The 26,936-nt window shown below is 39.0% G+C and overlaps 1 protein-coding gene across 2 annotated transcripts; it reads right to left on the bottom strand.

Moving 5' to 3' along the window:
- Positions 1–1,396: 1,396 nt before the first annotated feature.
- On the bottom strand, positions 1,397–26,130 carry LOC116062874 (lysosome membrane protein 2). 2 transcript variants are annotated; one of them, XM_031317652.2, is made up of 13 exons: positions 25,571–26,130; positions 12,810–12,967; positions 11,632–11,779; positions 11,233–11,424; positions 10,949–11,040; positions 10,451–10,570; positions 7,142–7,320; positions 4,081–4,199; positions 3,485–3,558; positions 3,319–3,370; positions 2,920–3,072; positions 2,718–2,759; positions 1,397–2,347 (listed from the first exon to the last, which is right to left on the bottom strand). In XM_031317652.2, exons 1-13 carry the CDS (start codon positions 25,691–25,693, stop codon positions 2,243–2,245), a joined length of 1,557 nt encoding a protein of 518 aa, XP_031173512.1. In that variant the 5' UTR covers positions 25,694–26,130; the 3' UTR covers positions 1,397–2,242. The 2 variants fall into 2 exon arrangements, with proteins under 2 accessions (XP_031173512.1, XP_031173513.1); XM_031317653.2 differs by lacking the exon at positions 2,718–2,759.
- Positions 26,131–26,936: the final 806 nt, after the last annotated feature.

Raw genomic sequence — 26,936 nt, 5'->3', positions numbered from 1 at the left:
TTTTGTGTACACGGTATTAACAGTCAGCGTTTCAAAACAAGCTGACAATAAGAAGAACAAGTGGTTATAGCAGTAACAATAATTTCAGAAAGTACAATCTGTTATCAAAGTATGGCACAAAGTAGCCTAGTGTACAGTCCATATGGTTCTTTCTGTGTTTTGGTTTTACCAACTCAACAAATAATTTATCCTTTTTAACCACAACACTAATATTGTGTAATACTGTGTTTTTTGCATAAAAAAGCTTGCTTTATCCATTCATTCCCCTTCTAATGAAATTATGATACATTATGCACTATCATGAATTTCTTCTATTTTCTTATTGTACATAACTGATTAAAGTATACATCAAACACAAATAGTAAAAACAAATGAGGAAGCAGAAATCCCTAAATGAAACTTGTTACAGCTTCTCTGCTATCGTCTGATATATTTAATGCTGATTATTGCAGTGCATGTAATGACGAGGTGGTACGAAGGAACTCATTCATCCTTAAATGGTACAACTAAGAATATGCACAGAAATAAAAGCTGGGCTCAACTCAGTTCAAAAGTAGTAATTCTGCAGCATTTTCTATATTACATTAAATGGCACCTGAAATCAATTGTTTTCACCAGCCTCGAGTGAGAAAGCTGTTGCTTTGCACAACAATCTATCATTCAAGCAAAGTGTTTTCAGAGTGCAGTTTGACCCTGCCGCCAACTATAAAAACTCATAGCAGTTTCATGCTTAGTTTTGTTTGGTATCTGGAAGATAGTAGATGTGTTGGTTTGACATGACGTTCTTTTCACAAAATATGTGAAAACTATAAAAAGGCAAAATAAATTCAGTAACATTGATTATTTTAAAAGGCACAACTACAGTGTTTCTTCATATTGAACCTTCATAAGTTTTTAGTTGCAATGGCTTGACACCTGACATGAAGTCTTTCACAAACATTAAAGAAAAAAAAAAGGTTTGTTAGTGTCATATTCAGCACCAACAATATCTAAGTAAGGCCTTCAACAAAAGCATCAAAAAAGCACATATTGAAATGATAAGCTGAATTCTATTTTTTAAATGGCGGTCAACGTTATGTGAGAAGTTATGTAGGACAAAAATACTGTCTACACACATATTCTGTACTGTATGAATCATTATTTCAACCACAAAATCCTGTCATATTCAGGCCTTTATATGGCTGATAAAGGTGTCGATCATTATACTACTAGGAGACAACTGTGAAGCTTTAACTTAGCATGTTCCTCATTCAAACATTTCTACATTTACAAAAAACAAAAAGGATTTATTTTTTAACAAAAATTAAAATATCCAAAATATACAGCGTTTTGTCTGATGTTCATTCCAGTCATACAATGAGAGGAATGTAAACAGTTCACCACACCTTACACTGTATATATACAAAAATATACTCTTGAAGGTTTCTCAATTGCGGTGCTAACAATGTTTACAGATATCCCTCTAAATACAGTGCATGAACAGAAAACACTAATGAACAATGGCAATGTTTTGTAACATTTAGTTTAGGACGAAATGCAAATGAAACATAGTAATACTGAATTGATTAAATTGCTGCACAAAGAGAAGACTTGCAGTATGTTTTGCTTCTCTCCCTTTCTTTAATAGTGATTGATTGTATCTAAGCAGAGGACCCCTGAGAGTGACATATGATATCTAAAAAACTCACGATTTATGGACTTCATTACCCTAGTCCCAAATTACCCTCTATGCCCTGTAACATAGTAATCAGTCACTGAAATCTGAAGGCACAACCTAGGTAAACTAGGTAAAATAAGGTGAGACCATAGCACTAAAATCAAAATGATCCCACACCTGAGGGTAAAAGGGTGGGTTTGTTTGTTTCGGATCACCGCAAAGTAGGCTCTCCATTTCTACTCATTTGAGAACTGCAGCTTTCAGCAACTCATTTAACCAAACAGCAAAAGGTAGCCCTCGACACAGTGTTTTTGAATGAATGTCAAACTTTTTCTGGGAATATATTGTGCTAGACCTGGACTTAAGGTAGCTCTGCGTGGCTAAAATTAATACATACAGGACAGTATGTTTGAAACTAAAAACATGTTTCCCTCCTGTAGCCCTCAACCCCCCACCCCGAAGATTTCCAATCATAAAGGATATATTGACAATAATCTCTCTCCTGAAAACCCAAATCCCTATTTGTATTTCTGAGGGTTGTCGATGTACAAAGCGCCCTTCTGATCATTCTCCCCCTCCTCAAGCTCATGGGTCACCTTTAGGTGACAGACCGATATAGGTTCCACTTTGAGGATCTTCCTTTTCCTTGTCACTGACTGGAGAGTAAGAAGTGTCCTCTTCAGTGGAGGTCTGTAGTTGGATTGTGAGGGAAAACAACATATTATAACTCATCTCATCTTAATTTGTACACTTATACTGTAATAGAAAAAGGAATGGTGTCCTTGTTGTGTTGTCTTACATTACCAGTGACACTTTTACATTACTTAAATATACATTTAATATTACTACATTATGTTAATTTGTTAAAAACAGATGATACATTTAAAGTACAGCACCAGAATTATTTCATGAAGGGTGAAAGTCATCCAACTGCATACTGAGAAATAAAATTAAAGATGCATATGGACAAAAGGCTCAATATAGTACGGCACAAGCTTGAATAAAGCACACACAACATAGAAAAGTTAAACAAAGCAGCAAAATAACCATAAAGACTTACAGCATAGAGAGGCTTGGTAAACACAGTGCGCTTAACTTCCTTCTGCACAGAGACACAGTGATAAAGACATGCACAGTGCAATTAGTGTGTGGTCAAGCAAGTTGCAATTGAATGAATTATGCAAAAGAAATTAATACCGATTACTTATTGGAACAAAGCAAGGAAATTGTAAGCTGTTAAAATCAGGTAAGAAGTGTCATACCTTCTGTTTGCGGGCCCGGACCAGAAGGATGATGAGGACTGCGAGCAGTATGGCACCCAGTCCCACAATAATGAGCGGGAAGTTGGACACTAGAGTGACAATCAGCAGCAGCTTGTGTACTCTTGCCGCAGATGCATCATCAATCACCACACTCTGTGTATTAAAAGACCACGCGAAAGATCCGTTATGGAGAGGAAACTTTGTATAAAAGTAGTGACCGGTTTAGCATCTTGTATAAAATACTTTCTAGTGGTTTAGTCCTGATTTGTGTTGTTCTCTGTACATAAAACAAAGGGGCTTCTTATTGAAATACTACATTTTTATTTTGAAACTCAACTTTATGATGATTAACTAACCTAATGTGTTCTCTACCGTCAGCATTTCTTTAATGTTTCTTACCTCATTGAGGAACATGACGGGAAAGATTGTCTCATTAAGCGATCTAGTTTTCCTGTTGTGAACACAATGAAAAGAGTGTGAAGTAATCATATACAGTACAGAAACACATTCATCTATATTATGAAATAATAACTTGTTTAGCTTGTGTTTGGATGCAGATACTTACGGGAATCCAGAGAGTTTGCTGAGCAAGATGTTTATCTGTGCTCTCTTGTTTGCACGAACAATCACTCCAGTGGTCTGCAAGCAAAATATATAAAAAAAAGTAAAGTAAAGTAAAGTAAAGAATTATATCACCAGAACTACAGTGACTCGAAAATCTATACAATATGCAACAGAAGTAAAAACTCCTTTGTTCCCTGTGCAATCCCCCTGTGCAATAACTCTGCTAAATTTGCAAATGTAATTTAGGTGTTTTTTAGAGATAGCTGCTGTAGTATTGTGTAAAACTGTGTTCTGTATATTGTATGTACAGGAAGCATTTTTGGACTAGTGTTTGTTATCTTGCACTCCTGACTGCAGATCAAGTTTGCCATCTGGGATAATAAAATGACTCAACTTCTTCTTCTGCACTACTACGTATATGCCACTAGGTGGTGTAGCAGTACATCTTAATGTAACATGGCGTTCCTTTCAACATAGTTCAATGAAATGCGTTGCTCCTACGTAATTTCATAGAGGATTGAAATGTGCAAATAAAGAAGAGTCACAGCATTAATGTTCATCACAACTGCAGAGTAAAAAAGTGCATTTGAGGCTTACCGGGTTAAGGTCTAGGAAGGTTTGGTGATGCTGTCTTTGAGGGGACATTCCTTTAATGGCAGCCACATATTTAGCATCTCCCAGGTAAAAATGAGGAAAGGAGGCAACCACTGGGGCACCTATGTGAGGAGAGAAGACATTTCAGGGGAAAACAATAAGGGAAGACAACATTTAGCTGAGCAAATCAACAATTAATTATGTATATCTACACTGTAAAATGAATGAGTCACAGCAAAAGAGTTCTCCTTGCGCCACTTAATTAAGTGGAGTAAATGTCAACTGAAATGAGAAATTGTGTGTTTCATCCTCTTTGACAATTAAGCCTCATCTGTAATTAGGGTTTAATGAGACTTGAAACTGAATTTTGACAAGAGGCACTTGAGCTGCCACATGTCTCCATAACAAGGTTTTATTCATTCATTTGTAAAAAATATTTTTATGTCAACATACACATCATCACATTACATAGAGGCAACATTAAGATGACCTCAGCAGTGTATCTTATAGGAGTTAGTCAAAGGATAATTTCAGTCTTTTTCAAATAATATGCATCTGCTCTGTAAAGGGAATATGTAGAGAACAAGTATATTGTTCTATAATGTGCTCTTCTTCTTCAAATAATGTAACTGTGTACAACACCATGATGGCGTGACAAAAAAGCCTTTACTAGGTTTGAGTGAACTTGAGTGGGTAATCAAAGTAGCAGCATAGAAAACAACATTCTTATCAAATGTCACATTTCCCGTTGTTTAATGTATAATGTATGAGTATGAAACAGCAGAACATTTGGGAAAAGTCCTCAAGAGAAGGTGATGAGATATAATCTGATCGCCATCGCAGGATACACAGCATGTTGCTCAGGGTCAATCTTCTAAAGAAAATAAACAATAGGTAAACAAATGGACCACAACCCCGCTTGTCGGACAAATTAAGGGCCATATCTGATATCCAGAAAAAGAGTCTTGTTACTCTTACTAAGTTCCTTCCTCATATTGTCAACAGGCCAATATGGCCTTGGTCAAGACAAATAAAAGTGTGGTCAAGTGAAACATTCTTGTGTATGTTCCACCTGTGCAATGTTGGACGACGTCATTCTGTCTGTCTCAGCAGCAACAACAAAGTCAGATGGTGGCCCAGTGAGAGGGGCTGATGAAGTGGGGCAGAGGTGACAGTTTTCCTGCCCTTGTGTTTGGCAACACGCGTTTGATAAAAACATTGGACACCCTTGGTCACCTGAGAAGCTGGTTCCGTGACAACCAACAAGGTCATTGTCTCACACACACACACACACACACACGCACACGCACACGCGCACACACACACACACACACACACACACACACACACACACACACACACACACACACACACACACACACACACACACACGTATTGTTATACTTATGAGTGCCACTTAACTGCTAATTCCTTAACTCCTCACCTTAACCCTCTGCACACGATTTTAAATCCTCCTCACCTGAGAAGAATGAAATGCCTTTTGTTGGCTACACTATACTACTAAATTGGCTTTTGTGTATACTTAACATTTATGTGGACGGCAGACCTTAGTTGCCATTACAGTAATCTCGTACGTTATGAAAATCATCTCGCAAACACCAATCCTTCACAGCAAATAATTGGTTATGCATCTGTTTTTTCTAGGGCTGTCAATCGATTAAAAAGTTAATCTAATTAATTACAGACTCTGTGATTAATTAATAAAAATTAATCGCATACATAATTAACGGTGCCTGAATCATCAAATGCACCACGAGGCTGCAGTTTACCAGCTTCATTGAACGCACCGTCTGTGTTGTTTCTTCGAAGGCAGCTGCAGATTGTTACATCCCGGTGTTGAATCCTCTACAGTAAAACACAGTCAAACTTTACACCGTTCAGCGTTAGCTGTCAGCATTTTAACCGTGTTTAATCCAGCTACTAGCTAGCGGTAGGCTAACGTTAGCTGCTGTCCAGTATAGTGTTAACTAGCGTCACGTGCAGCTGTGTTTGTGTTGCCTGTATCATCTGTTTCAGAGCATCAGAGAGAAGTGCAGACATATCAGCGGCACCAGATTTCGGTAGCCAGGGTTGGCAGGAAGAAGATTTTTACAAGTAAATGTTCCAATTAATGATCCAGGCAGCACATTCTCGTCTCCCTCCTTCATTTTACAGTCCAATGGTGGCTAGAACGGCTCCGGGTCAAACGTCAATATGGAATGGATTAATTTGCGTTATTTTTTTTAACGCGTTATTTTTTCTCAGATTAATTCATCGAAATTAACGTGTTATTTTGACAGCCCTAGTTTTTTCCATTGTCACCATTATTCACATTGTTCTGCAATAAGCAGTGTGCACGTACTGTATCAAATCAATCTGTATTACCTCACAGTAATAATGTAACTTTGAAACAAGAAAAAGAAGATATGCTGTTCTCTTGTGTTAATAACTCCTTCAAACACGTTACAAGTCTCTGCATGTTGATACTGAAATGAATAGAAAGTAATACATTCCTCAAAGGTATTCAAATGCATTAAAAACTAAAACATAGTACAAATATAGTATTTATAGTAAATGTGTACAACATGTTAAAACTCTGGTATTGTTGTTTCACAGGGAATGATAATATATAAGGGGAAAAAATTGGTCAGTGAGCACAGGCACAAAGGTAACGCCTGGTCATATTCAAGGCCAGAATCAGGTGATAGGGCTTACGGCCCCCTCAGCCACTGGGCCAATCATGGTCAGATGGTGCCAGAGGGCTGGAGAGCTGTGTCACATGGGTTATTTAAAGGGTATTAGTGGTGGTTATACTAGGAAAGAAAGTAAAGGAGGACTTGACTGATATTAGAAAACAAAAATGATGTGTTGCTGTGTAGAAAGCAAAGATCTTAGCCTCCACAGTAAATATATGTGTTCACTAGAAAGACTCAGGTCAGAGTGTAAGCTCAGAGACTTTGTGTAGGCTGTTAGGGGTTGGGAGCGCAGAATGTAGTACTTTGAAAGAGGCATGTGAAAGTGCAAAACGTGGGTTAGAAAGTACGCTGCACGAGCTGACATTTACCTTTCCGACAAGGACTGACTTTAAGAAGGCCAGTTCCCAGGCACTCTTGTGGGGTGACGCAGAAACCCTTATTGGCTGGGTTCTCCTCTTTGCTGGCAAAAACAGAGCGTGGCGGTGTGAAACGGTAGGCTGGGATTCCCTTCACCTCTACATCCTTCTCAAATTCCATGTGGATTGACCTGGAGAGCAAAGCAAGAACATTGCAGGACATAATGAAATAAAATCTGTTTTCTTATTTATTATATCTTTCTCTTCATCTCTGTTTACCACCCATAAAATAAATAAACCCATATGCATAAAATAAGAATACAAAGGAAATTTTACAGTGATTTCTTTACAGGGGCTGGTACCTGAGCGGGCACAGGAGCGATAAAAGCAGCTCTATAGAGTTACTGTAATAATATTTCTACATGTCTGGTCCCTTAGTATTAAAACCATTTCCAAGTAGGCGCACAGACACTCACTTAGCTGAGTGCTGCTCGAATGCTGTTAAAAAGTCATTACATTTCACGCACAAAATAAATAAGTGCACATTCTACTGGCGTTGGCTCCCGCTCCACATGGCTTGTTGTTAACCATTCAATTACTCAATTTAACCTGCCTATTGGGAGCTGAGACACCTGTTGACAAGCAAACACGACCCAAAACTCAATTATCCTCTCTTCTTAGAAATTAATAATGAAAAAAAAGACTTACGACTTTCAATTTCAAGAGAGAAACTGGAGAATTTATATTGACTTCATCATTATATTGAAATCCTGTTGGGAGTACCTCTTTCTTTCTAAACATATAGTGGAAGTAATGTTGTAGTGTGGTGTTTGTCTTCTTTTTTTTTACCAGGAGTGGAGAAAGAGTAAATCTTGAATTATTAATTTTAATGTTTGTTGTGTTTTTACAGCTTCTAAGAGAATTACGTCACTGTGCATCCTTGTTCTATGTATCTGCAGTTCTGTTCTTTCTAGGGAATCCTGACGATTCTCAGTGAGAACAAAGCACTCTATACAGTGTCTGCCAACTGGCCGGGAGGATGCAGCCCGTCTCTACTCAGCCCACCAATAGTGCAACAATACTGTAAAGACCTTTCCCTTGACCTTCGTGAGAGAAGCCAGTAAAAACCCTTATGTCCTTCCTCACTAGAACAGGACTGTAAAAGCCTCTGCCTTGTACTGCTGGGCATGAGAGACTGTTGCAGTGTGAATTGACATCAGTTAAACTAAGCTCAAATATGCTTCTTTTGTATCTAAATATCCCTTCAATGTGTGGGGGCCAAAATTTGATGAGATGATATAAGATTGCATTACAGGCCTAAAACCGTTGAAAGGGAATGTAAAGAGGAAAGATTTGGTGGGGGGGGGGGGTCATGCTTCAATTTCATTTTTATATTTTTTGTTTTTGCATATCCAGGGTCCTATGTTGGGTTGAATCCGTGTCTTTTGTTTCGGTTTGCTTCTTTTTTGTTTTGCGAATATCTGAAAGCATGGTTGTTTATGACAGACAATTTAAAATATAAATCAAGTTTTTTTAAATGAAGGATCATAGCTAAAGCAAAGATTAACATATGGCAAAAAGCAAGTTGATATTTGAACAATACCACCTGTCTGCAATTCGTCAAAATCTTGAGGTTTTTGTAGCTCAGCTGTCTGTTAGTGGACCAAAGGGTCACTACCCTGTCAGGTCACAGATGGGAATTCTAGCACTTTTTTTGTCCTCCAGATCAGTCAGGGGCGTAAGGCTGAAAACACTTGAACCAAACTGTGTGAAAGGTTAACACATGTAACTCAATGGAACATATGCTCTTTAAATTATGGCAAGGTACAGGAAACAGGGAGGGAGCCTTCCTTTTAGTCACAATGACACAAACAGCCGTGATGAAGCCACCAGGCAATAAATAAGTAGGTGAAAGCATAAAAGACTAGGAGTATGGTTCTTGACACATGTCCAATTAGTGTCAAAGGTACAACCATGTCACTCCAACAGATTCTTTCCACGCTCAACCAATGCTGGAGCGGATATGTCAGATGTGCAGCGCCTTTGTTTTTTAGGTCAAGGTTATTTTCTAAATTAGAAGCTCTCCTTATTAGCAAAGGTAAGGAGTCGGACACATTTTCATCAGTGAATACAGCATTAAGGCGTAGCATTTGTAAGATTAAAAACTCTAAGGAACAACTCATTAGTTTTGTCAATCTTCAAGATTTCAATAATATCCTGATGATATCCAGAAATCTAAATATCATTAAAGCATTAGTAGTGAATAAAAATAATAAAAAAAAAAATCTAATGGAAAACATCATTGAACTTGTTTGTTCCAGGTGGTCAAGAACAGAAACTTTTCTTTCCCAATGTTGACAATACTTGTCAACAACCATAAAATGCTATCTCTCTTTTTTCATTCTCACTCCCACAATTTTCCTTCCCCTTTCTCACGCACCTAACATCCATTACACTCCAGACCAAGATTACTCTTTATGTAAGCCTGTCCGCAAAGTGTTTCCTGGAAATGCCATCTTATTCTTTCAAAAAGCACGCACAGCACACTGCAGGCACGAAAGCCTTGGTGAGAAAACAGATGTCACCTGTGGTGCTGTTTGTAAGTGATCAGGATGTTATGATAACAATCCATGGGATCTAAGGCATTACATTACATTATATGCCATTTAGCTGGCGCTTTTAGCCAAAGCGACTTACAATTGCTATATATGTCAGAGGTGTCTGCATACCTCTAGAGGAAATATGGGTTAGCTGTCATGCTCAGGGACACGTTGGTTGATGTATCACAGTGGGAATTGAACCCAGATCTCCCACACCTAAGGTATGTGTCATATCCACTGCGCCATCACCACCACCCAAAGCCTTTTCATACCAGATATGGTATGCTGTGAGGCGAGTTGAGTCCAACATTTTCAGGCCATGTAATGTACCAGAAATACATTTTATCATCACCACACTCAGGTAAAATATCATATATGGGACACTAGAGTCCATTGGGACATATGGGATATTATTTCTAATATAAGTTTGTTGTTCTTGAGTCAGATGAATAGTGCCCTAATATCTAACTGACAACGAGACTAAGAGTCTATAGCTGTGCTAGTGGATCTGTGAGGCCGTACTTAACTGCCACTATGCTTTTTCAGGTGTAACGGACATCATACGGATTCATCCTCTGGGCACCATGGGTATCTGAACCAAATTTCATGCAAATTCATCCTAAAGTTTATGAAATATTTCAGTCTGGACCAAAGTGGCGGACCAAGCGACGTACCGACAAGACATATTTTAAAATGACGCCACTGTGATGCTGAACTGTACCTGCAGAGGTCTGGAGTGAAGACGTAAATGCGTTCATTCTTGTTCAGTAGGGGATGGAAAGCACTTCCATCTGATCCATTGATGCTGTTGCTTTGGTTAGACGCCCAGAAAGTCAGTTGGCTGCAAAACAAAATATTGTCACAAACATTTAATATATTTTTAAAACTGCAACAAGAGAAAATGTATGCATTTAACAGAGAGTATCTCTTTGGGCACTGATTGCATGTGAAACTTTATCATGCTAAGGCAATAAAATGGAATAAGAAAGGTCACTAAAAGTATCAGGGAGTCCTGTCCTGTGCTCTGTACTGTGGGCAACAGCCCAGACCAACAGGCAAACAGACAGACAGACATAGACAGACAGCGCTCCCTTATTGTTGGCAAAAAGCAGTAGATTTGAGAAACCTTTTAAATCCAAAGGTTACCCAATGAAGTTCCATTACAGTGGATGAAGACAGAGAGGGAGTGTGTGTTAGTGTGAAACTGCAACAGTGCTACCTTTGGCCTTGCCATGTTTCAACACGGCCGTAATCCATGTAGTTCTCCACCCCAGTGTGGTAGACGAATTCCCCATTATTTGTTCCATTTTTCTAAATAGATCCAAAGATTTATGTCATTAAAATGTGTTTATGTTTCCAAAAACACTCAAATTTCTTATCATGGAAATTGCCTGTTGCAGGGATTATCATAGGGACCGGATTTCATGGAGTATGGAATTCAAAACTAATGAATAGATCCAGCTGAGGCTCATCAGCTTTTATTATTTGCAGAGCTGTACGTGCCTTGTACATGAGACCAAAGACCTTCTCCACCTCAGGACTTGTGCTAGCGACACGGGCCAGCAAGGGATCTTCGTATCCCCACAGCAGTTCATCCACAGTGCGAGTAGTGAAGAGACCGCTCCCGTAAGAGTTCATCCAGATGGCCACCATGGAGGCCTTCCAGAAACTCCCTTTCACCTTGTTCATTACAGCCTAAAGAAGGGAAGTGGGAGAGGGGCAGAGTGGAGAAGAGATGGAAAAGAAAGCAGGATGAGGTAGAGGGTGGTGGTGGGCATTGAGGTGGGATTGAGGAAACAATAATCAAAGTGCAGAAGAAAGTTACAGAACGCACACTCCACTTTCCCCTACTTGGATTTACACTTTCCTCTACTTGTCTAAGACCTTTAGTTCATGACTTACCCAAGCAGGGATGTTGACAGTGGTGATGTTATCCACGGCTGGGTCGCCCACAGACTTCTCTCTCAGGAACACAAAGCTTTTGGTGTTGTATGCGGACACCATCCTGTTATTTTCCACCATGCTCACATTGTCCTTATACCTGTACTCCCTGGGCAAACACAACAAAACATAAGACAATCTGACCCCCTAACCGTTTTTTTTCATTAAGATTTCTAGAATTGTTCCTGTTACAATTAAGCACCACAGACCAGTTAAATAAATTAAGGTTCATATCAATTTCATCACACAACATCTTTTCTTTTAACATAACATCTGTTTGAGATTAGGTAACATGAAAAGATATAGGTTAGGTGGCAGGGGTAGATTATCTTGACATGCACTGCAGCCTTTTTGGTGATTCAGCAGTGAACTTTGATATTTATTTAAGGGTTTCAGGGGGTGCATTAGAAGTGATTCAAAATGACTAATCCACGGGAAAGTTTCTTATCAGGACTCAGGATGGACTGAACAGGATATGAAACAACATAATGTATATATCACTGTCTGATCTTTGGGGTAATTTTACAAACAGCTAATAAAATGTACCCATCTGGATTAATTTTTTACGCTTTTTTATATGCAACTAAAACAATTGTTAAATTGGATAGACGAAAAGAGAGGAAGCAGAGAAGCGAAAGCTGATGTCACTTTTGGCGTTTACATACTGTATGTGCTGAGCAAATACCGGGCACATTTCAATAGCATTGGAAGTAGAACAAGTAAAATAAAACGTATACTCTCCAAAACCTAAAGCATGTTGTGCTGTGCAATGTGTCTGACAGAGTCCAAATTTGAAGAGAAATAAGGAAATACAGTACATGATCCTACAAAGTCAAAAAACTCAATAAATATAAACAGCAACCCATTCTGGTTTACATAGCCTAGATTTTATGTGTGGTATCATGCTTTAAATTATATTTGACAAACTATTTTCTTCTACATTAAATGTTTTTAAGGATTTCGTTCGAAGCTTTTTAATTGCTTAATGGTCAACACAGAGTAAATGTGATTGAAGTGCAGTAGTATCTGTGCAAGTCTGCAAGCAGAGATCACCTCCTACACATACTGTATAACAACATCAAATATTTGACAGCATGTCTTTGTGGCAGCCTGTGCACTGATGTGCTCTTGTATCCTACCTGTACGTGTAGGGTCCAACCTGCTTGACCTCTGGCTTGGCCCCTTCAAGGAAGGCGTCCACATTGGTCACATTGAAGAAAAAATACTCCATGTAGACAGGAGGTGGAGGGGTTTTCCATGACTCAAACACACGGCTGCCCTCTACCAAAACGATCTCCTGTTGAGACATAAAGTACACATCTCAGTTTAAATATAAACATAATACATTCAGACACATAAATACAGTTTTGAAAAGAAAAAAATCTTTTACATTAATGCATAAACACTGACTACACATATACTAAAATAATACATTCTACTGGCTGATCTTTTTTTTTTAAATATGTAAGCAGTTTTTTCTTTTGATGTGGCTTTCAACTGATGATGCAATTGCTACAAAAAGTGCAAACATTTTTGCAATAGCGAACACGTTTCGATTTTTGGAGTTTGGAGCGTGCAATGTGTTCATAGGAAAAACAACCCAGATATCAAAAACATCCTTGGGGGGTCGCGGAGGGAAGCTGCTGTCTGAGCGTCAGACAACAGCATCGGCTGCACACATGAATGGTATTAGGGGAGACCCTAGCACAGCTCCATTGTACACGGTTGCTAATGACAACGGGCACTCGTGATGCAGAGTGATGGATGCCCACTTGTTGCGCAGGACTGCGACCTTAATGAACTGAGCTACAGTACATTCCTCAGCACTGTGCCTTATGTGGCCCTGGAAATGTAGGACAGGCACAAACCTTTACTATCCTGTTTTTTATTACACACCATGATAGAAAATTTGCTCAAAGCTGATATCATTGCCTCTGGACAAGGATAACTTGATTCACTGCAGGAATCTTCTGAGGGATTGGAAAGCACAGGGAGTAAGAGAAGAAGAAAGGAGGAGGATTAGTTTTTCTTTTGACAATACATCAGAGGAAATCTCACGTTGGCCTAATTGTGTCAGCTTTGCATTAAAGTTAATAACCACTACAGTATGAAAGAGCTGAACACAGCAACGAGTCTCATTATTTCAGGGGAGCACAAGCCCCCTCCTCTTTTGGGGTCCCTTCTACTTGTTCAGAGACAAAAGTTTTGCTGAGTAGCCAAGGACAATAAAGCTGTCACCTTAGATTGAGGAATGGAGAGCATGGTCTATGTCGTCCTTTTATGCTTCGAACAATCCATATAGTAACCCTCCCAGCATGCTGCATGAAATACCGCATGAAAAACAGGAACAGAGAAACCCTCTTATCTCAGTACTTACTACCGCTACTCTTACACCCCTCCCTATGTGAAAACACAAGTAGCAGGTGAATACACAAATACACATACTGCTGGTGCTTTGATGTCGAGGCAAATACATAGATGTGAATAACACCGAGCACAGCAAGAGGCTATTCATTAAATCCTCTAGTTGTAGGTTTGCTTGTTACTCTAAATGGGGTTGTCTCAGTACACTCAACAAAGCTCTACCAGCTGAACTGTAGTCCAAACCTCTGTTCCTGAACCCATCAAAGTCATATTAAGGTACATTCAGTTTTAAATTGGCCGCCAACTGGCAACACCAAGTGGCTGTAGTGGCAGATCCCTTTTAATGAATTAAAAGGTGTGTGGGGTCTTGGTCCAGAGCCAGATATCTTAACTGCTGACCATGACCTTTATGGATTTTGGTAAGATTGTCCCTAGAGCATGATTATAAATACTTTTGATGACCTTTGTTTTGCAGTTGTGGCAAATCTTTCCTTCACTAATGCTGTGGTCGACCACAAGTTACAGAAATGTCACATGTCACAGACACTTGATTTGTGGATATTCATGCTTCCACAGGGATAAAACATTTTGATTTTAAAGACCCTATGGCCTTTCCTCTAGTGGTACTATCAAGAAAAACTACAAATTTTATTTCCACTACTGGTCAAGTTCCAAATCATTCGTCTTTTGTTGATTGGAGCACTTCAGCTTCTAGAAGGTGGCTTTCCTCGCTTACAGAAGCACTTTTGGAATTCAGAATAAAAACTCTGTATTGTTTAACATGTTTTTGTCAAAGCTAAAACTCTGAAAGAAACCCAGCAGACTACCAGCAAGGGGCCGCTAGCCCCTATGACTATTCTATGTAGAATTACCAAATTCCTATTCAGTCATTGAAGTCATTTTCACCACCACCTTATCAGCAGGTCATTGCATACTGACCCCGCTTGACTCACATGGAAGCTGAGGGACTGCCAACCCAGCTGGTTTCCCAATAAACCTAGCTGTGTGAAAGAGACTTAGCATATAAAGAATGTCTGCTGCTGGGAGAGTATCCATGGAATGAGATCCTTCACACTGATGCAACTGGGGTAAGGGGGTAACTTGATACGGCTGAAATAAATCCTACTGCCAGGCTAGAAGATAACCATGTGTGTCATGTGAGTGTATGCATTTGTGTCCCACCCACACATTTTACTGAGAAAAAATATTTTACATACATATACAGTATGTCTGTCTGCCTGACGCCCACATGAAAAAAATGGTCGTGCTTGTCTGTAAATTTAATTCCAGGCTCATCAATGTGGCCACTGCAGCAATGGCCAGAAATTGCACACCTCACTTTATGTTTGGTTTACTGTGATTTCAACTTTTCTCAGCCTGGGCCTAAAGCCAGCATGTATTATCACTTGGTAAATAGACCCTAGACACACAAACTCAAAACTTACTCTGAACAGGCATTGGCACCAAAGTAGGTAAGAAAAGCTGACTAAAACCTCTGCTATCATATTTTGAAATTACAAACTGGAACACATTTGAACAATGTAATTCAGGGAACACTTGGCATGCCCTCAGTAGTATTTTTTTTCAAATTTACTAAATTTACACCTTTTGTAATGCTTTCTCAATTAAGTTAAATCAAGTTAAAAAAGTGAGAAAAAAAACCCCAGACTAAAACACGACCACACTTAAACGTTTTGTTTTTAAAACGCATATCTTATGCTACGTTTACGCTTTGCGTCCACACAACACCAGTGTTTCGGAGTCCTTAAAACGGAGAAGGTGCTAAAACGCTCATGAGGACGGAGATCGTTTCCGTTTTAAAACACTGTTTCAAAATAAAAATGTAGTAATGTGGATGTAGCCTAACTCACCAACCCAACATCACTCCACCCTCCCCCAAGTCTCTTGACCTCAGTAAATGTATGACCTGGTTACACCCCTAAACACTCTTGTTTTGTGCTGGAGAGGCAGCAGATTGCATGTGGGCTTTCCTGATGGGTCCATTAAAGTATGTTCATAAACTATTACATAAAGACCAACTTAGCCTAAACACTTGTAGAGCCCCACCAGACTGTCTTAAGGCTAAGGACTTTGAGTAAACAGTACAGTTTAAGTATAGTTAAGCCTTAAAGTAAATATTGAACATGTAAATATGGTTGTTAAACAGTATCCTCGGATTCATTCAAAACTTTTATTTGTCTGAAAGAGTAATACATATACATATATATATATATATATATATATATATATATATATATTTTTTTTTTTTTTTTTTTTTTTGACTAAAAGAGACAATTATATTGTTAATAGCAATTATTTCTGAGACAATTAATTGTACAGTAAAATATGTAATTGTTGCAGCTCTAGAGATAAGCAACAACAGGGTTTTTCCTGCATAGAAGAATCTTTTGCGCCTCCCAAAGAAGTTTTAGCCAGCCCCAAAAGGAAACCAGTGCCAAAATGATAAGAATTGAGAGAAAAAATAGCAAGTCAAATCCTCTTGGACTGTGTTTAATAGCAATTTACCAAACAACAGTTGAAAAGCAGAGCATAAACTTGAATAGGAGAGCTGATCTCAGTTTTACCCTCCAGAGTCTGGCTGTGTTGGACTCTCCCGGGGATTTTAACAGTGGTATTTAAACACTGATATTACTTTTTTAAGCAGTTTTGTTAACTGGGGGTTTCACTTACTCAAGCATAATCAACATTTTGTTGATGTTTATCAAATTGTCAGAAATAATGCATATAGATTTCTGTCAAATAAGGTAACACAGACTCATTGCCTTTCCTGTACGCGAACCGATCATGCTTACTGTTGTGCTTGATTTGTGGATATTCATGCTTCCACAGGGATAAAACATTTTGATTTTAAAGACCCTATGGCCTTTCCTCTAGTGGTACTATCAAGAAAAATTAGTGCTGTCAGTTAAACGCCTTATTAACGGCGTTAACGCAAACCCATTTTAACGGCGTCAATTTTTTTTATCGCGAGATTAACGTTCTTTTTGGCCCAGCAAACTTTGTAGTTTTTTTCACATGCTGTTGCAACAACTAGTAATGTTAGAAAAACTACAACACCACACCGGATCTAGCTAGACCGGAAACAAAACAACAGGCACGCCGCACACACCTGTTTGGGCTTGCGAGCCGGCCAAAGAGTAGTAGGCTAACGTTACGTTTTTTTGGTAGATGGCGAGCGCGAGACGCCGAAATGAATGCCAATAAGATTTTGAATGGAAAGTTTACTTTTAAAAAGTTGCCAAATGGTTCCATTGACAAGACCAAAGTGATCTGTGTGTTTTGTCGTTGTGAACTGAGCTATCATCGCAGCACGTCCAGTCTGAAATACCACTTGATGGCCAAGCACACAGCTGATGCGAATTCTCCGTCCCCTCTTCAAAGCCCTTACATTGTGTGAGAGATTATTTGCTCCAAGTGTGAATGTTAGTGTGAAATTGAACACTACAGTATGCCAATGTTGTTTTCAATAAAAAAAACATTTGCACAAAGCAAGCCAATCCACTTTTCCATGTTGATAAGAGCATTAAAATGAGAAAAAATAATGGGACAACAAGAAATCAAGGGACATTTAGAATAGATAAAAATGTGCGACTAATTGCTATTAATTGCGAGTTAACTATGACATTAATGCGATTAATCGCGATTAAATATTTTAATCGCTTGACAGCACTAAGAAAAACTAAACATTTTATTTCCACTACTGGTCAAGTTCCAAATCATCTGTCTTTTGTTAAGTGGAGCACTTCAGCTTCTAGAAGGTGGTTTTCCTCGCTTACAATAACACTTTTAAAATTCAGAATAAAAACTCTGTATTGTTTAACATGTTTGTGTCAAATATGGTTGTTAAACAGGACTAACAGTCAGTGAGGATTTATTTTATCAATTCATCCAACAAATGGTAAGTCCATATTGTCATATATTATGTTTTGTTGGATTCAACAGCACTCCATCTAAAGGATCTTTTCTCCACTTCCTGCAGCCATTTGCCTTCAATACAAAAAAATGTTCAGCATTAGGACCAACTCCCTGCACTAGAAAGCCTTGTGAATATGTCACATAACCTCTAAATTCAATACTACGCCTCTCTGATAATAGCCATGTGTTACCTGTTATGGAGAAGCAGGTTTGATATGAAAATAAGGTTGAAGGTGTGCCAAATGATAACACTGAATGTGGTTCAACAGTACTTTCATGTCTGCTCTGTTTTCAAAGTAAAGTGAACCTTCTGGGAAGGCTTTGAACTGCACTGACAAACAGTCTGAAATATTAGAAATCCAGGAAATCTCTGGACTTAAACCTGCAACAATTAAAAGTAATGAGCACTTTACTGTAAATGTACAACGACAAAAATGAACTGAAGGGTCTAAAGCATTTACTGGTGCTGAGCAAATACTTTCACTGATGCAACCAAACAGAAACTACAACAGAGTTTAGCTGAATTGCTGTACATAACAGTGCATGAGACCATTGATGTTTACTTAAGTTCAAATATCATTTTCATCAGTGATTATGATCCACCACTGCCCTTCCTCCCACAGACCAAATGATCCAACTGCAAAGTTGGAGACAACTTCACTTCAATGTCTTGTCTTCACACTTTTTTACGTTATCCTCAGCAATGGTAAACAATCTACAAAAGTACCAATCACCTTTCATCATCAGCCACTGTTGTTCCTCAGACTTGAACTTAACGGACTATAACTTATGAAAACACAAGAAGATGAAGAAAATGTCTTCACAACTTTGTAAACACAAACTTCAGCAATTATTTCTGAGACAATTAATTGTACAGTAAAATATGTAATTGTTACAGCTATTGTTGAGCACTGACCAAGCCTGGTGTAAACATTCATATGAAAGTCAGAAACAAATCACACTAAAGTGCCAATTGCAGAAATATAAAAACAAATATGTGGCTTTACCACACTTAGTAGTATTTAGATTATTTAGTTGATTGCACATTTTAAATACTGTCTTTGAACTAGACAGTTAAATAAGTAAAAAATATATATCAAACGGTGTATTTTTTTTTTTACAGCGCACACAGAGGAGCTGCCTCCAGCCACTCCCCTCATGAAGTTGCGTGCCGTGTGCATGACAGCGTCACAACGTTGCACTTTCTCAGAGAGGCTATCGTTACGTTAGTAGTAGCAGCATGTTGCTGGTGTTCTTGCCGTGGGATTAACTGTACTAATAAAACCGTTGAAACAACGCGGCCACGCTGCTGTGAAAGCTCCCCAAACGTCATTTATCAGAGTCTGGTTGTTACCCCTCTCCTCCACTCCATAGATTTATAACGGAGCTAGTTAACTGGAGCTAACCGCTAATCAGAGCTAATCGTTGCTAACCGAGCCTTCAGTTCTGCGTGCCTGTATCCATTAACTGCATGTATGGACTCGAGCCCGAATAAAACCCTTAATTTTATTAAAATGGCTGTAAAAGTTTTAAACTACAACTCAGAGTTGTTTGAATGACAGAAATCTGCGCAAGGTACGATGTAGCGTGCTAAATTGATGTTTGCTCTGCGGAGGGCAGACTGATTTGCTCTTGCGAGTCACGTGACCAAATCGCAGCCTTTGCGATTAGGAAATCACGTTTTAACAAAATGCAATTAATCGGTGAGAGGATTAGCGTCCAAGATCTATGCTAAACTGATGCAAGTATCCATAGGAGAACTCCTAATAGCAAGGAAATGGGAGCGAGAGCTGAGCCCAGAGGGGAACGCAATTAATTGGGTGACAGTCTGGGACTACATTAGAGGTCGACCGATTCATCGGTTTTGCCGATTAATCGGCACCGATAGTTGATTGGTGGAACTATCGTTATCGGCAAAAATCCATACCAATGGTTGCGTCCATTGCTGGAGCGGCTGAGAAGCACGCGCTGTCATTCATTACACAGTACGCGAGAGCTGAGAAGGGTCTGCTGGCATCATACATTACAATAGCGGCCTCTAGAGGCGAAATAAAAACTATCACTGATGCCTGGTGTTGTTTATTTTCGACACGTGTTACTGTGCGCTGCACGGAGAGCACATACTGTGCGGAGAAGGCTGACATCAGATGCTCGTTTAAAGCATCGACAGCAAAAAGGTATGTATACAGTACATATTAATTTGTTGAATAGATGCTGCATTAGTAGAGAAAGAACAGCACAACAGTATATTTGTTTGCTTTCGAGACTGAGATGACGCTAAACATTAGTAGTAGGCTAACTTACCTCAAGCGGTTAAAACACTGACAAAAATAAACGCAAGTCCGACCCAAATGTCAGAATCAGAACACTAAAGGCTCGTCCAAGATCCCAAACGGCACCTCTGATTCATATTTAGATCATTTAATAACAGTTAAACGTAGAGACCTACTGATTGCTGCAGCTAAAAGCTAACGAGTTAGCCGTCACGGGGGTGTCTTTGGTGTCTTTCTAGCCTCTACAGGTGATTTTCTATCCAGCCTGGAACTTGTGCCTTTTTTCGGGGTTGTTGAGCATTAAATCCAAACTGTTACATCCAAGATTTATCCACTTGATGTCCATAATTCATCACGTTTTCACATGTCATTTCTGCCGCTAACTCCGTGCTACCCATAGACAGTAGGTGCTACCGACAAGGGGATCTCCCATGATGCCTTTGTTTATGTTTTCAACCATTGGGAAGGCAGGTCCGTCACACATTATGCCTTATATGGGCATCCAAGCGAGAACAAATATATATATATATATATATATAGTATAAAGTGGGAAAGATAGATCCCTCCAGGTCAGAGATCATCTGTTACTGTTCTAAACCGTTCTACAGAGAAGAATGGCGTCACTGTTTTGAGATTGTTTGTCCTTTATATGAATTATAATGCTCATTATGTTTATTTTTGCACTGGATGACTCCAAATATGTAGGAGAACTGTTTTAGACAACACACATGCTTGTGTAGCATTGCTGTGGGTGTAATATCAATAAATATGACATTATTATTTTGATTATTGGCAAAAGCGTCTGGACTTTTTTTGAAACAATGTATGTATTTTGTCAACTGTATAAGTTATAAATACTATCGGTCGATTAATCGGTTATCGGCAAATACGGCCCAACCTAGCTATCGGTATCGGTAAAATCCACTATCGGTCGACCTCTAGACAACATTTTCCATTGTCCCAAGAACCCAAATCAACAGCAGATTCACTTCAACATATGCCATAGGACATACTGGACTCCTCAGAAGAGATATGTCTCTAAAGTCATTCCCACTCCCTATTGTACGTTCTGTCAACCTGAAAAAACTTGAACCTTCCTGCACATGGTCTGGGAGTGTGAACAGGTGCATGAGTTCAAAACAACATCAATAGTATCTGATGTGATAGGATGTCGAATTCCTTCTGACCCGATTGTTTTGTTGCTTAATGACGACTCTAAATTACATCTGCTTGGGAGACAGAAGAAAATTTGGCTAGTCGGCTCGACTGCAACCAAGAAAATGATAGCTCAACGCTGGCCCCCCCCCCCCCCCCCACTCGCTTTGTATAAAACAGTGGTTGGCGTACTTTCCAGACATAGTTATGCTTGAGCTCTCTATAGCAAGGATTAACAAAACCAAATCATCAACCATTGACCTATGGAATAGCGCAGCAGCACGAAAATCAAACCTAATGACCTCAGCGCGACAAGAAACAGAGGAGAGTGACTAGGCAAGGTGTGATTTCCGTTTGTTTGTTTTGTTTTCCTCGAGACCGCAGAGGGTGGAAGAGGGTTTTTGTTCTTGTTCAATTTGTGTTGCTGTTCTGTATGTAAAAAAAAAAGAAAAAAATCAATAAAAAATTGATCATTTAAAAAAAAACTAAAAAAAACATGAATATTACTTTTTTAAGCAGTTTTGTTGAGTGGGGGTTTCACTTACTCAAGCATAATTTTGTTGATGTTTATCAAATTGTCAGAAATAATGCATAAAGATTTCTGTCAAATAAGGTAACAGACTCAATGCCTTTCCTGTACGCGGACCGATCATTCTTACTGTTGTGCGTAGTCCTCCCCCCCACAAAGGCCCATTCCGAGCCAGTAAAAACCCTGAACATTGTTTCCTGGAGGACACCAAAGACTGAGATCACGCTAGGCTAATGCCAGGTGTATCGCCACTATTTTCAATAAAATCATGCAATCAGAATATTAAACTAAAATAAACATTGTTAGCTGACTTTTTCAATATCATTAAATTTCTCATGTTGTGATTCTCTTCCGCTGAGTAGGGCTGGGTATCGTTCCAAAAATTTCTATAAGGGTACTGATGCTGATACCCTGATGTTGATACAGATTCCTAAACACTACTTTTTTCAATACCAATTTCATAAAAACAAAAATAAATTACAACATCACACATTACGGCACACATCTTTTTATTTATTTTGCAGCTCCTACTACGTGAGCGCCGTCTCTGTGCGTAACGTAGAGATTTTCCTGCGTGTCTCTGTGACGTGTAATGTTAGACAGCCAATCACAAACCTTCCTAGATCTTGGTAGAAGCATGCTACGTGCTTATTGGCTCACTGACGCTGATGAGATTTATTCCTTGGATATTGAAATTGGGTATTGAATGACGAGGCATTTTTCGATACTCAATACTTTAGAAGTAATTCGGTCGGTGCTTAAAAAGTATCAAATTTGGTACCCAGCCCTACCGTTGAGTTGTGTGTAAATTGCAGCGTTTGGGTATTTGCAGCGTTTTCTGTATCCTCTGTATGTGTTGTCAAATTGGTGAGTGTGCATTGGGCTCTCTCTCAAAGAAAGAGATTATGCACAATGTCACATGTCATCACATGTTAAGTAAGTTTAGGATTAGGGTTGGGCATCATTTGGATTTTAAGAATTCTGATTCCAATTCAGATTCTTCATTTCGATTCTGGTTCTTATCAATTCAAAATCTAAAGTAAAAATAAAAGTATGTTTTTGAAAGCTGAAACAATTAGTGAATTAATTGGTTAGCCCATCGACAGAAAATTAATCTGCAACAATTTTGATAATCGGTTTATGTATTTTTTTTAAGCAAAAAAAAAAAACATTTCACCCTCTTCAAATGTTAGTATTTTCTGTTTTTAAGTATTTCATTAAAGCAAATTTGGGTTATGTACTGAAAAAAACAAGCAATTTGTTGATTGAGGCCAAAAATGAAATTAGGGAAATTCTGACTATTTTTTGACAAATCTGGACCAAATAATTCATAGAGGAAATACATCTGCAGATTAGTTGATAGTGTGGAAGAAAATGAATTACCTAATAGTTTTAGTCTCATCTTATCCTAATATATTTTCTTTCCCGTTCACTGATAAAGTTCCTAGTATTTTACCTGATCAACAAACTTTTAGTGTCTCCTAATTCAATGAGGTCTATCGGCCTTTCTCTAGCTTAGTGTTTCACTATGATCACTGAGTGAGACCTTTTGTATAGAGCACAGGTTGGCTCCAACAGAGATTCGCACCTTAACTAATCAAAGCACTTTTGATTAGTTGGAGCAGACAGTTTTGTGTCTATGAAAATCTACTCAGACTTGTGAGTTGAATGTCCTGTAACCTTGTATATAAAACCCTGGCCAGAACTCATTCTGATCAAAGAGAATTCTACAGCTTCTTGTGAACTTCTGTCTCCACTGCGCAGTGAATAAAATTAATCAGAACCAGCCACTGAGTTGGACGTGTGAGAACTTTCTACTTATTATATTATTATATTAGTAAAAAAAGAAAAAAAGGTTAAAATAAAAAATTGCAATATCTTGACCTTTTTCAGGGAGAGTCAAAGTGTAGTAACAAAGTCTTAAAACAACAAACACTCCAAGCAAATGCTTTAAGGTTAATAACCGCAACATGTTCTTAACATCTCACATTTATTTTGCAGGACATTCTTCAGAATTCAGCTCATGCAGTCCTTCACATCTCTAATTGCCATATTATATATTACATACAATAATAGTATATGGATGTCATAAATCTCTCAGAGTGAGTCTTTGTGAATCAAACCACTCCAGTATGTCATGTGCTAACAGCTTGAATGAATTGTTATTGTAAAGGCTCTGACACACCAACCCGACGGCCGACCTTCGGCAGAAAAGGCAGTCGGACTGACTGCCTCCCTGAGTTGGTCAAAAAAGTGCCTCAGAACACACCGAAGCGACGCCGACTTGAGCGTACATTCTGCGCGTGTGCAAGACGTAATACGTCTCCATAACAACAGGCGGCGCTAATCTGTATTGTTGCCCCAAAAAATGAAAACAGGCAGCTGATTGGACAAACACGTCACGTGGGTCTGGCTGCTCAAGGATTTTACAACCGAGCATAATGGCGGCTTCGTTCGGAATACAATCTCATATTTTACGAAGATAGTACACCAAAATGTGTTTCTGAAAACATTTTAAGCGAGAAATAGGCCATGCAGTTGCTGAATCTGTCTTCATTTCAGAGCGACAACGGTCAGTTTAAAAGATTTATCAGATTTTGAGAGGGGTTAGTCAGGCTCATCCCGCTCGTCATTTCCGGGTTAGCACTCTACCAATCAGATTGGCCATTGAGTCCGTGCCCGCCTTCCGATTCAACATGTCAAATTGGCCCAAATGAAGGCTGATGGCTCCTCCGGCTGACGACGGCACGGAACACACTGAACAGACTCGAGTCACTGACCTCGCCAGACTGTCAGGGCCTTTAGGCTATGTGCTGATTTGCTCTCAGCAGCGGACTCAGCTGTTTCTTGTGACATGTTGAAAATGCCAACCAATACCAAGAACAGCCCTTACTTATTCTTAGCTGTGGAATTTGCCTTTGAACCATCTCATCATAATGACAAGTATTGAAAGTAAAAACATGCATGATTGTGGGACATCTGCTAGGAAAAGTCTCTCTAGGGAAAGTATTTCAACATAATGTATGCTAATGGAAAAGGAACTTGTTTAACTGTAATGAGGAGATAGCACTGATTACACAGTGCAGGCTACTGAACCCATAGTAACCCTCCTCCTCGTCCTCCACCTCAATGAGTTTGAGCTGTTCATAAGAGCCACTCCTCCTTCTGGGAGGAAAAACACAGCCCATTACTATCCATTTTAACAAATAAAATAGTCATAACAGACAGTGAACTCCAAGGATAGGAGCACCCATGACATCTCATGATACATGATAATAAAACAAACAGCAGCAATTGAGTCCAAGGTTTGGTCTACTGCTAAATTGTATTCAAAGTTTGCACATTTTAAAATCACAATGCAGTTAAATTGTATGCCCAGTTTCTGGTATGATCTTATTAAACTGTAATCGTATTACTTTTAATGGTCTGCACTAAAGATAGGGAGTGGATACAGCCAAACAGTGTAATGGACTTTAAACTTCTAGAGTTTGCAAAAAAGTTGAGGGTTTTTAATTGAGCGAGTAACATTGTCATGATGTGTTAATATAATTCTTAACAGATTCTACCTGTACACAGCAGTGCATTCAATTCATTAAATATTAGCATGCTTTGTAAATTTCAGAGGATGAAAGTGCGTGTTTACCTTTTTGAGGCGGTTGTGCATTAACGTGCGGAAAACTTGAGCCACAACTAAACCAATCCCGACGAACAGCAGGGAAGCGCAGATGATCCCGACCGCATAAATCGTGCAGGATCTTCGTGTCATGTTTGCAGGTGCTAGCACAGAAAGCTGCACGAGACTCTTGAGTATGGATGGATACGTTAATTTCCGTCAGGTTAAGCTACTTTCCTGCACAATTCATAGAAAGTGTTCCAAACTACATAGGCTGTGATATAAGAGATCAAACCTTGCCTTCCTTGATGCTTTCCTCTTTGTTTTGTTGGAAAAAGTTGAAGAAACTGGGTCGACTGCTCTAGCCGACTTGCAACTAAGTAACGGTTGGAGATGCTTTGTTTGTCCTCACGAGTTTCCAAGTTACAAAGTTAAGTCTGTTTACGTGTGTTTAATAATGGAGCAAGCGGTTCACTTTGACAAACACGAGGTGCCCTAGCTAAATCAGTCTGAAGAGCGCATTCAACTAAAAGAGAATTCTGCCACGGAGTATTTGTAGCGTGCTATAAAGTCTCTCACTCCCTCCTCGAGAGGAGAACGCTGATTGGTTTGTGCCCCCGCGGGGTAGATGAGCATGCGCGTGACCGTATGCGCCGTAAAACGCGCCACCGCCTGCAGCAGTGTGGCTCCAAGGACAACCACAGTTTTGCTGTATTTTACACACAGTCCACAGTATGGATGGATCATGTCGTTTGCGCCCAAACCTTAACAGCTGTGTTAGTGCAGAGCTCAAACACTTATATACTGTTATATTACTATACTAATACATTATTACCATATGACAGTTGGGTACTTACATAAAGTCACAGACGTAATTATGGTGTAATTATTTTCTTCAAATGTTTTTTTTTTATCAAGTAGCCTACTGCAATATATCATGTAGGCCTAAGAATATAGCATTTGTTATGTAGTAGAGGAAACAGTACAATAGGATTGCTTCTGAAATTAGTAGTAGTAGAAGTAGGCCTATAAAGTAGAATTAGGCTAAATTATAATACTCAAAGTACAAGTATGTCTATCTGCAGGTGCCATGCGGTAGTCAACAGTTGTTTTACAATGCACTTATTTTGACTATCACAGTTTACCTGATGTCTGGTAGCAGGTGTTTCCCCTATAATAAACACATCGCGCACTACTACACCAACAAGTCGCGCGCGCTCTCGTACTGAGTCATTTCTCAATAGGAGAATAACGGATATCCGTTGCTGTAAAGCTCCTGTTAATACAAACCCAACACTTCCGGTTGCTGCCTCATATCAAAGGCTTTTCAACATCGAACCATAATTATGGTCAATCATTACCCTAAGTAGCCTAAAAGTAGGCAACCACAGTATAA

This window comes from Sander lucioperca, chromosome 14, assembly GCF_008315115.2.
Source record: "Sander lucioperca isolate FBNREF2018 chromosome 14, SLUC_FBN_1.2, whole genome shotgun sequence".
NCBI classification, from domain to species: Eukaryota; Metazoa; Chordata; class Actinopteri; order Perciformes; family Percidae; genus Sander; species Sander lucioperca.
This window is presented reverse-complemented; position numbering and strand designations above follow the sequence as displayed.